The sequence below is a fragment of the Squalius cephalus genome, assembly GCF_949319135.1.
Source record: "Squalius cephalus genome assembly, chromosome: 25".
NCBI classification, from domain to species: Eukaryota; Metazoa; Chordata; class Actinopteri; order Cypriniformes; family Leuciscidae; genus Squalius; species Squalius cephalus.
Window position 1 is genome coordinate 27,509,964 of NC_137146.1, and position 12,502 is coordinate 27,522,465.

The 12,502-nt window shown below is 37.5% G+C and overlaps 1 protein-coding gene across 1 annotated transcript in view; it reads right to left on the reverse strand.

The window, feature by feature from the left end:
• lyrm4b (LYR motif containing 4) overlaps nt 1-12,502 on the reverse strand; it is a 74,905-nt gene that overhangs the window by 46,861 nt on the left and 15,542 nt on the right. The window contains exon 2 of the mRNA XM_079863304.1: nt 11,120-11,240. Within this exon, the coding sequence (XP_079719430.1) occupies nt 11,120-11,240 (121 nt within the window). The remainder of the gene's footprint in view (nt 1-11,119; nt 11,241-12,502) is intronic.

The window sequence follows — 12,502 nt, forward strand, 5'->3', positions numbered from 1 at the left end:
GCGCACCTACCTCCCACGCCGGTTCGAATCCTGCTCGGAGCGGGTAAGTAACCGGAAGGCAAGGCAAGGCAAAAGTTTATTAACCTGTTAACCGTTGCCAGTGCGCGGGCGCACTGAAGCGTTTTTTTTAATATATAGTTCAAAGTTACTATCAGATTTAATGTTATACCTTGACAAACTATACATCATTAAAAAGATATAAGACTCAAGTTTCAGTATTTGACCACTATTGTATTCTGAGAAACTTATAGCGACAGTTATTTCTTAATTTGTGTCAGGAGTTATGAAATGAAAAAATGAGTCGATACCTTTAAAATGAATTATGCGCGTCAGCCGCTTTCATTCATAAAAAACTCCCGTGCTGTCGTCATGACAGCGATACACAAAACAACGTCCCTCAGGGCTTTAGCTCAAAAATGTGCATATTTGGAGAAATATTGATATATTCTCATAGGTTTACATCAGATTTCTATAGACAGGAATAATATTTATTGAATTTATACCCAAATGCGTCAATGTAATCATTATAAATGCTTAGAATCTCTGATACTGTGTTTTCAATTCATACCAATAGCCTGAGGGCGCTATTATGCACAATAATAGTCCATATATGGAACATGAAGAAGAGCCATGATCATGTGACATTCCAGGATGTCACTGATACACACAAAGCTACAGATATCGCCCTGTTACATGCAGATACAGACGTTTTGAAGACAATAAACATGATTGCAATGATATTTGAGTTACCTGTGTTTTTCAAGCCATGCCAGGTATTTCCATAATAATAGATTATATTTATAATGTAATGCTAATCTATATAGACTGTCATTGTGCAGAATACCATACAATAGTATATTTTCTGTCTGATTTTTTTTTATCTGAAGCCAAATTAGATCACAGAAGATTATTTAAAACACTTATAAAGTGTTATAAAGTAAGTTTGAAGCACAAACATGGTTTTAATCTCATAAATTGTCGTGTATTGATGGTGTGCTAAGCTAACATGCTAGCTAGCCCTAGGTGCACCTGCAACCTAAAAGTTATACTTTTATGACTTTTTGAATGCTTTCTGAAATGTTTCCTTATTCAAGAAATGCATTTGATACAGTTTAAAAGGTGAAGTGAACTTTGAGAAAAGAAATTAGGGACTGAAACCCTGTGAATAGCATGTGAATAGCCAGTCGTTAGTAACTATAATGCAGACAAAAGAAATGCATATTTAGAGCCATAACCAGGCTGGAGAAGTGTGAATGTGTGTAGGGGGAGACTGAGACTGAATAGGGCTCGTTTGCACCACAAAACAATAGAGAAAATATACTGCATAGATGGTAAGAAGATGACAATAAACATCAGAAGCATTTTTAGCGTCAAATCAAAATAAAGTCATTGACATGGTCTTGAAAAACATTTAACTAAATACAGAGTTTTGGACTTATTATCTTCAGATTTTAAACATAAAATGTTTAGACATGTGGCTTTAGCTGTAGTGCATTTCTAGATTGCTACAGTGCCAACTTCAATTTTATTTTCATGAGGATGTTTCATAAAAAATAATTTCTAATAACTTTACAAAACTTTGAAGCTATTTATAACAATTTTTGTCATTATGACAATAATTAATTCTACATTTACAATAAACTGCCAGGTGTCAGCTTTCAAATGAGATCATACTTGTGCTTTTAGTACAAAGGGTTCATGAACTGTATCTGTTTCAGTTTGGATATGTCATTTCTGGGGATTTTTCAAAAGTGGGGTTGCAGCTTAACAGGTTAATATAGCACATGTCATACACTATGGCAATTCAAAGTGCTTTAGAGAAATAGCACAGTCTAGAGTGGTTTGAATTCCAAAAGGTGCAAAAATATCAATATCCAATGGCAATATTGAAGTAATAGAAAAAAACAGATTACCAAAAATTATAATACCAACGAAAATAAATCAAAATTGTTGACAATACGCAAATATAAGTTGGCTATGCCAATGTACAGGCCCACAAATACAAACAAGATTCAACCTCTCCACACCAACCTTCTCCCCTAAAATGGCTACCTCTTTTATAGGCTTTAACTCCTCCTAATTTTGGAAAATACCATTTTAGGGAGAAACCTATACAAAGAGGGGACAAGACATAAACAAACAAACTGTCATGACATTTCTACTCTAAATCATACATAATTTATTTCTAGTACCATTTAAATGGCTCAAAACAATAAAGACAAAACATAAGAAGAAAACTTACATACTAGGTTCCCTCCCTCCCCCATGAGGTCAGAACCAGATGGAGTAATCATCCATGAGCACATGCTAGTTTAAATATGGCTACTTTCCTTATGTACTGGTTTGGCAAGTGAGGGGTGCACCAGAAGGTATGCGTAGCTGAATATTACACATTTAATCACATAAACTAACAACTTGCAGAACAACTGATGTGATGTTACAACTACAAAAGGATGGTATATTTTGCCGGCATTTAGTTTGTGTGCATGTGTAATGGTGGAAACAGTTTGTTGTGTGCACATACCCGTGCTCAATCCCTTCAAAATAAAAGTCCTGGGTCACAGTCAGTCTGTGACAAGTACCAGCACTGATAATTTGCCTGAATCAGTATTTAAGCGGATATCGTTTATTATCTTTATGAGCGCTGTCTCTGTGCTGTGATGCGGTCGGAAACCAGATTGCAAATTATCCATTAGAGGATTTGATATCCATTAAGTATCCATTCGAGCTTAAGAATTTGTTCAGCTGATTGAAGACAACTTTTTCAATGATCTTGCCTATGAAAGGAAGATTTGAGATTGGTCTATAGTTGCTAAATATGGTCTTATCGAGATGCTCTTTTTCAGGAGGGGCTTGACAACTGCAGTTTTCAGGGAGTTTGGAAAACTCCCAGAGAGAAGTGAGGCATTTACCACTTCTAGGAGATCTGCTTCTAAACAGTTTAACACACTTTTGAAAAAAGATGTGGGAAGTGTGTCAAGAGCGCAGGTTGATGTTTTAAGGTGCTGTACGGTTTCTTCCAAAATTTTAACATCAATTTCTCCGAAATCAGACATAGTAACTACTTTCTCAGGTCGTGGTCTGATCTGTCTGACCCCAGCGCAACTCAAGCATGTGCTGACCACCTTTCTGATATTATTGATTTTCTCAGAGAAGAAGGAAGCAAACTCACTGCATTTGCTGTCTGAGAGCATTTCATTGGGAATCTGGCTTGGGGGGTTTGTTAGTCTCTCTACAGTCGCAAAAAGAGTGCGTGTGTTGTCTAAATTGCTGTTTATAATATTCGAGAAGAAAGTCTGTCTAGCTTTGCCTAGTTCCATATTGAAAGCATGGATGCTGTCTTTGTAGATGTTATAATGGACTACAAGTTTTGTCTTCCGCCATATGCACTCTGCTTTTCTGCATTGTCTTCATATTTTGCACTGCAAAAGGGTTACATTGGAAGGGTTACATTGGTGCCGTGACCCGGATGGGAGTGAGGCTTAGGGGGGTGAGTGTAACGAAGGCCAGCTAGTAAGAGCTGTGTGGGTCAACCTCACTCCCCTGGCCTCAAGAGGCGCACTAGAGGCCACGGTCTTTAGAGGTCAGAGTACGCCGAAGAGTAGGCGTGCTACACACAGCCTACGACATAGCTACGGCATGAGTTCGACGCAGAAGTATAAATCGGGGTTAAGAGTACACAACAAAACTGAAGGATACTTTGAGCTGGACCACAAGTCCAAGTCTCCAACAACACTTTTAAATTAAACCACTTTCTGGTTGAAACCAGGAAATCAACAACAAAATGCTTGGCCATTAATTCATGTTAGTCCTATCATCTGGTTTACTTTCCATTCGCCTCTAAATCCAGTCTGGAACTAATCTCTAAATCATTCAGGTCTGCTCATCATCATGTTCAAAATGGAGACCAACATAAATTATGTCATGTCAAAAGCATTAATGAGCAGAAAGCAACAGCTTGACTGTGTTGACACTGGCTCTCAAGAGAATTTAGCAGTCACATTTTTTGTGTCTCTTCAGGAAAGATTTCTCACAGCTGTGGTGCACTGATAGAAAATGAAATCATGACACTATTGTGTTGATTATTTTACACTGTATAGACAAGCGTGTCTTGCATACTAATATGGACTGCATTATCATTTTTCAATTATTTTCTTTTTATATAATTTTAAAAGGGACCTAGTATACACGTATGTATACTATATAATAATGACAATATGTGGTAGAGAGAGGACAGAATAGTGAGGGGGTTGTGTTTCAATCAGGAAATGTTGCAAGCCAGATTCAAACTTGCACCTCCCACATGAGCACCACAACTGCAATTCGAAATCACATAATACCCCAATGCCTATAAGCGAAAAACAAAGTGTAAAGTATGTCTGAAATCACAATAATCCTAAAACAGAAGGCAAAAAGCACCAGGATGTCCTACTACTTCAGGAGTGTGCATACGATGGACACTATAGACACTTTACTATCCCATGAGGCCACGGGAGAGTATTTGTAAATGGCAGTGAAGCAACGCAACTGACGCTGGTAGGTCACATGATAACGACAACATGGCGAATATAGTACGTCCAGATTACATTTATACCGCACACACTCATACTATACAGTAGAACATACTTATTAAATCAATGGCCGTTTAGAACTTTACAGTTTCTCTATGTAAATAACCTCAGCTCTGATTGGCTACAGAGAATGTGAGTGGCACAGAGTGGGCTCTGATTGGCTAACATTTCTGCATGTGAATTTCACATTGTGTAGATCAAACTGTCGACAATCTCGGTTCCGTTTTCCATGTTATGTTCCATTTTAAAACACTAAACCTAAGGTAGAGCAGAGGACAAAAGAGAGACCACACACACACACACGCGCACACACGCGCACACATCACTCTTGCTGTTTATGGGAACTCTTGCTGTCCTCTCCATGGTGAAAAATTTACACACACCACTATAAAGTCAGACTCATTTTGGTGCTGGTAAATATATAGCCGTTATTCCACATTCACCCTGAGGGGGGATGGAGGTTAAGGCGGGGAAGCCCTGAATTAATCTAGTCAGGTGTCTCATACACACCCAACTCTGCTTTACATTCAACAGCCTGAGTTATAGCCAACAATACACCACCACAAGAGAATCCAGCGTTTAGCTCTGGAAAACACCAACGCAGCCATGATAGCTAATCTGAGACGGAATAAATGTCTTCAATCTCTGTCCCAGGAATGCAATGAAGAATGAATTTACCGGTAGTTCTACTAGTAACTGGTTGTTTTTGTCTGTTGAAGACTGTTGCTCATAAACTGCAAACAATCAATTAGATTGAGCAAATGAACAGGAGGAAAATGGATTTTTAAAAAGACAGAGTGATGTCAAATGCATCCAAACTCTGAACTTTAAAATCTATTTGTAAAAACACTAGTAACAGTGGACCATTTTCAAACAAACGTTCCTGCTCCCACGAATGGAACGGGATACAATTTTTTAAGCATTACATTTTTGATTGTGTATATGCATTATGCATAATGCAATGCAAAGTTGAACATGTGGTTCCATAAAATTAGCTACTTAAAAGTATCAGTAACACTTTGCCCTGTATAGCAGAATTGTACAGTAAGTGTTTAACAAGCTCCAAGAAAGCGTTAAATTCAGAATTAATAAATTATTGCACTGTTTTTATCTGTTTTAATATATTATAAAATGTTATTTATTCCTGTGATCAAAGCTGAATTGTCAGCATCATTACTCCAGGATTCTTTGATGAATAAAAAGTTCAAAAGAACAGAAATCTCTAACATTATAAAGGTCTTTGTCACTTTTGATCCTTTTAATGCATCCTTGTATTAATTTCTTCAAAAAAAAAACAAAAAAAAAAAAAAAACTTAATGACCCCAAACTGTTGATGATCGTGTAAATAATAATAATAATAATAATAATAATAATAATAATAATAATAAAAACCATGCTAAAATAGTAAAATAAAGTACACTTTAAAACCTAGAATAGTAAATATTATAACATTTAAACTCTTTCATATTTTTTGTGCTGGGGCCAGTGAAAACATTGGCAGGGCAAAAAGAAATCTGAACTATTGTAGAAAAGAAAATCCTTCCAGTTCATCCCTGCTGTCTACAGATAGGGGGCATTCAAACAGCACAGCATGTTTTTACTATAAAATGTCTTCCAATTTCCTCTAATAAATATATATTAGCATAAAAATCTAATGGAAACATGTTTTGTTCATTTAATCATATAGGAAAAACCATATAAAATGTAAGTATGCCATCTAAAAAAAGAACAAGGATTGAGAATGCAGAGAAAACAGTCACAAAAGAGCATCTGAGTGGGGCAAGACTGGAAGAGTGACTCACTGATTGGAGGAGATCCACCTCTCCTCAAACACACACTTACAGAAGAGCTGGAGACATAAGCCCGCGCCAGTCTGTGGTGTGGGTGTGTGTAGAGGGTGGGACGCATGCTGCTGGTGTCACGACACACACCGGGACATTATGTGTGTGTGTACCAGAGAGAGCCGTGGGTCTGGAGCCCGTATGCTGTGATGTGTCTGAGTCAACAGAGCGCTGGATCACTGTGGCACTGCTTATAGTGTCACTGGGGGAGATATGCAGAAGACACCTCCACAAACATGCAGAACACCACAGACACATCACTTACAGCAGAAACACACTCTACACAGGAACGCAAACACATCTGTGAACGCCTGACAGTCTCGTTGTACATTCAGTCTGGGACCACTAGTGGAAATGCCCTTATTTAGCGGTTTTATGATTTAAAGTGCCCCTGTTATTTTATTTTAAAGGTTCTTAATTTTGTTTTTACGGTTTCGTAAAACAGGTTTACATGCATCAAAGGTCAAAAAACACTTTCATTTTTTTTTATAATCTACATTGCAGCATCAGCTCTTTTCTCTCAGTGTCTGAAACAGTTCGATAAAGGATTCAGTCTTTCTAAACTCTGCCTTTCTGAGAGCCAGTCTGTTGTGATAGGTCTACTCTGCTCTGATTGGTCAGATGGTCCAGTCTGTTGTGATTGGTCTACTCTGCTCTGATTGGTCAGATGGTCCAGTCTGTTGTGATTGGTCTACTCTGCTCTGATTGGTCAGATGGTCCAGTCTGTTGTGATTGGTCTACTCTGCTCTGATTGGTCAGAAGACCCAGTCTGTTGTGATAGGTCTACTCTGCTCTGATTGGTCAGATGACCCAGTCTGTTGTGATTGGTCTACTCTGCTCTGATTGGTCAGATGGTCCAGTCTGTTGTGATTGGTCTACTCTGCTCTGATTGGTCAGATGACCCAGTCTGTTGTGATTGGTCTACTCTGCTCTGATTGGTCAGATGGTCCAGTCTGTTGTGACTGGTCTACTCTGCTCTGATTGGTCAGATGGTCCAGTCTGTTGTGATTGGTCTACTCTGCTCTGATTGGTCAGATGGTCCAGTCTGTTGTGATTGGTCTACTCTGCTCTGATTGGTCAGATGACCCAGTCTGTTGTGATTGGTTTACTCTGCTCTGATTGGCCAGATGATCCAGTCTGTTGTGATTGGTCTACTCTGCTCTGATTGGTCAGATGGTCCAGTCTGTTGTGATTGGTCTTCTCTGCTCTGATTGGCCAGATGGTCCAGTCTGTTGTGATTGGTCTACTCTGCTCTGATTGGTCAGATGACACAGTCTGTTGTGATTGGTCTACTCTGCTCTGATTGGTCAGATGGCTCAGTCTGTTGTGATTGGTCTTCTCTGCTCTGATTGGTCAGATGGTCCAGTCTGTTGTGATTGGTCTACTCTGCTCTGATTGGTCAGATGGCTCAGTCTGTTGTGATTGGTCTTCTCTGCTCTGATTGGTCAGATGGTCCAGTCTGTTGTGATTGGTCTACTCTGCTCTGATTGGTCAGATGGTCCAGTCTGTTGTGCAATTATTATTATTGCTACAAATGTCATTGTTTATAATAATAATAATAATAATAATAATAATAATAATAATAATTTAACCAATTATTATTTCTTTATAGTTCTATCAAAAACAAAAAATAAAGTGCATAATAGTTATTAGACACTCAAATATATATATATATATTTTCTTCAGATTTTGGAGATTCAGAAAAGCTTGAAATTAAGCTTGCATTTCAAAATAGAGTGAAGCCAGCTCTTCTGCGCCTGACTCTATAACTTTCATTGAAGATCTTGTTTTAACTCCCCAGGAAGTTTAACTGCATTGATTCCCATGCTGAGAGTGTCAGGGTGACAGAAGCTCTTAATGCAGACAGCATGATGGACTGATCTCTAAGGCTGTACTTTGATTCGCTTTCAAAGAACAGCTCACCGTCTTTGGTGCGAGACAAGGAACAAATTATCCCAGTGCCTCCTATTCTTCCTTCAACCCCTTTTTTTGTGTGAAGTTCTGAACATAGATCTGTACGTTTTCTCACTTCAAGAGAAAAATATATGTTTTTGAGTAGGGATGTGCCCGAAGCTGACTACCTTATTCGGAAAGGCACGGATAATGACTTCAAAATGAATCACGAATATTGGGCAGACACAGTCATTCCTCGTGTTTGCTGTATAACAGGTGAGCCAGTGGATAGCATGATATTAAACCTCTAAAATCACTACGCAATAACGAGTATGTGAAGTGAATGAGTGTAAACTCAAATCAAATAGCAGCGTTGCCATCAATGTGGGTCTCTCAGGAACCAGAGCTTGGCAAGAGTAATATCAACTAAGGCCCTGTTTACACCTGGTATTAGACGACACTAAATGCAGATTTTGTTTTGAGCTTGTCCACTTTCGACCACTTCCAGAGGTAGTCTCAAACGCATTTGACCGGATTGCTTTCGTAGTGTAAACGGTCATGTGGTCGAATGTGTTCAAACAGCCACAAAACACCGACTACTCTCCGTCTACTGATCTAATGCGTAAACATTACAGGAAAAGCTCTAGCCAGACAGGTTTTATACTTTGTCGGCTGAAGACCCAAGTTTTGTTTGAAGATGAAAAACGTACCAAGCACAATGTTCTCTCTCCATTCCTGATTTCTAACACACACTCACAGCGTTCGAGTGATCTTAAGTTTGTCAGAGCAGAAACTAAAGCTGATGCTCTCTGTGTGGTTTATCATCGTCTCAGTTCGCGTTCATATGTAAATTGTGCAGGTTTATTTCGTCCATTAGATCGAAAGATCTGAAAAAGCCCATACATTTACCCGTCCATAGACCCTCCCCTCGAAGAAATCAGGACAGAAGTGGATGAAAGTGGACAAAAGAGACGGATTAAAACACCAGGTGTAAACGGGAATGTGTCTCCCTCATCCACTTGTGAACCGATCAACCAAAGCACACTTTAACACCAGGTGTAAACAGGGCCTGAGATACTGAATCATCCACTTTTTCTACTAGCTACTTGATATGTCTATTTAAACGTTTTAAACCTTGTATGATATGAAAGGCTACATGATCTTTCTCTGCCTCTCTCTTGGAGACGTCAAGTATTTATGTATTCTTAATCATTTGTATGCATGGTAAAAGTTGTTTTAGCAATTTGCAACCGCTGAATATTTTTGAGGGATTAAGCCAAAAAAAATGACCAACAAAAGTCCAACAAAACTTATACCTCAATGGGAATTGGAGTGGAATTTGCCCTGAATTGAAGTGGAATTATGGGAACAAAGTGCGTGACAGCGAGGCATGATCAGTCATTAGTGGTGTGTGTGCGACAGGTCGAGGCCGAGCTGGTGTTCATATATATATATATATATATATATATATATATATATATATATATATATATATGCATCTGGATACGACCTCCTCCAGCTCTCAGGAGGATACAGGGAATTATACGGGAACAGAGACACAAGATCCGTCCACAGCTCCTTCATTAGGAACACCAGCAGAGCGAAAATGAAGTTTGATGAAGGAGGCTGTTCTTTTAACACAAGAGGAACGACTTTAAATTAAACACCATGATAATCCATAGGCCTTTCTGCATACCTCACTATGAACTAGAAAGACAACTGCAATGAAAAGTGGAGCTGAATTTGTTAGATTGAATTACTAGGAACATGTTCATTTTCAAGAGTCTTTCTAAATCAGAATTAATTGAATGGGCGATGTTTTAACTAGAGTCCATCAACACTTCCACTGATTCATTTTTCAGCATGGAAAGGTCTTGCAATCTCGACTGCTGTTATCTTTAAAATAAATTAAAAAAAAATTTAAAATACATACACAATATCACAATATCGTTCAAAAGTTTGGGCTCACTACGATTTTTTTTTATTACTTTTCACAAAAATATGAAGCAGCACAATTGTTTTCAACATTGATAATAATCAGAATTTTTTCTTGAGCAGCAAATCATCATATTAGAATGATTTGTGAAGGATCATGTGACACTGAAGACTGGAGTAATGATGCTGAAAATTCAGCTTTGATCACAGGAATAAATTACACTTGAAAATATATTCATATATATTTGTTTCCTAAAAATATTGTTACAGTGCAAGAGTCTTCTTTCAAAATTATATAAAAAAAAAATATTACATACTATATATATATATATATATATATATATATATATATATATATATATATATATATATATATACACACACACACACAATACAAAAAACTTTCATAATTCATAATTTATCATAATTTATGATTGTATAACTGCCTGGAAATTAAATGACAGGTTTTAGAAAAAAAGAAAGAAAAAAAGAAAGAAACATTATAAGAAAATAAAAATATTTCAGATTTCACCACTATTTTCTAGATCACTAATGAAACAAGTAAATTCATTGATCATATGAACTCATGAGAATATCTTATTCAGATTGTTCTGACAATATAATTTGTAGTACAAAAATATTATTAAATAGAATAGAAAATAGAAGCAATCTCACTCTCAGCCACCTTCATATTTAAATATTTATATTGTATGTAAAACTATTTTATTTTAAATGTATATATTGCATGTATTGGAGACTGAACAACAAAAATAGGCACAGCAAGATAAAAAGAGAGAAGCATGTACAAAATGTTGTTCTTATTTCCCAACAAGCTCTGCAGAATCCACAGATTACAAAATCTACTTTTTGGACCGGTACCTGTCTTTGAATGATGGCCAGACTGTCCCGGGCCTTGTTCAGAAGCTCCTCCACAAGTTTCGGATCTCCCACTGTCCGGTTCTCCCTGAATGCATCTCGTACCCTCCGTAGAGCGTATGTCCTACAGAAACAAAATAGATCACACGGCTTTTAACATTTGCTAGCTCATGTAAAATTCATCACAAAGACATTGTGATGGCAAAAAAACTTGGGTACGAGTCCCATGAAAAACGAGTCACGATAAAAGAGCTCAAAGACTTGTAAAACAAAGCTAAAATGGCATGGTTGCCTCACGTTTGGTTTTGTTAACACTATCGGTTGGGTGCTGCGTTATTTCAAACATGATACAGCATTAACGTTTTAGCACGACTCACAAGGCATGTGATGTCTGAACTAGAGATGCGCGGATGGGCTATTATTTCATCCGCAACCGCATCACAAAACTCATCATCCGTCCGCCATCCATCCGCACCAACGTTTTTGACCAATTTTCAAAACCGCAACCGCCCACCATCCGCTGATTGGGAGATGCAAGGCGCTGCTGATGACAGCCGCGAGACTAGAAAGCTCTTACTTCAGAATATCAGCAGTGAACTCCGTCTCCGATCGGCGCACAGGGACAAAAATAAATACAATTTAAATAAATAAATAAATAAATAAATAGCCTAAATTAAACGTGTTTCGGCAAAACTGACCTTATCTGATAGGCTACTGTACATTATTTTCATTGTAGCCTAATAGAAAACGCATTTTGGCACATCATTTAGGCTTTTTCGTTGGTGCGCCAGCTAGGCTTATGCCTACAAAAGACAGATGAAATCTAATATGAATAATTGATCCATGTCGGTATACACAGCCTAATATTTTACACTTATAATGAAAAAATAGCCTATACAATCAAGATAGCCTATTTACTTTTTAATTATTAAATCCAGGACATGGTTAGTTAATGAGACATGGATTAAAATTAAGATACAATTAATACCAAACGAAATTCGCTTTAAAGAAGGGCTTTGTGTTTTCTGTTTGAGGTCTCTGTGAAAGTTTGAATGTTGCTCAGAGCGGTCGCAAATGGAGAACTGTCACGTAACATTGTTTTTTCCTCATAAATGCAAACACGAAAAATAAATGACAAAAGACTTTTTAAAAAAGACAAACCATCAATTTTTGGAAAAAATGTATGGATTTATAGCGTTTTGGTAAAAAAAAAAAATGTATGGATAACCTTCTATTTCCTTTGTTTTTAATTCTCCTTTTTTGAGTTTGTCACGTACCTCCTTCGTAGGTATAGTCAGATAACAACATCTAACAATGTATACATATATTTTTGATTTGATTGGTTCAACCGCCCGCCACCCGCCGGAATTTCAATCAATCAATCAA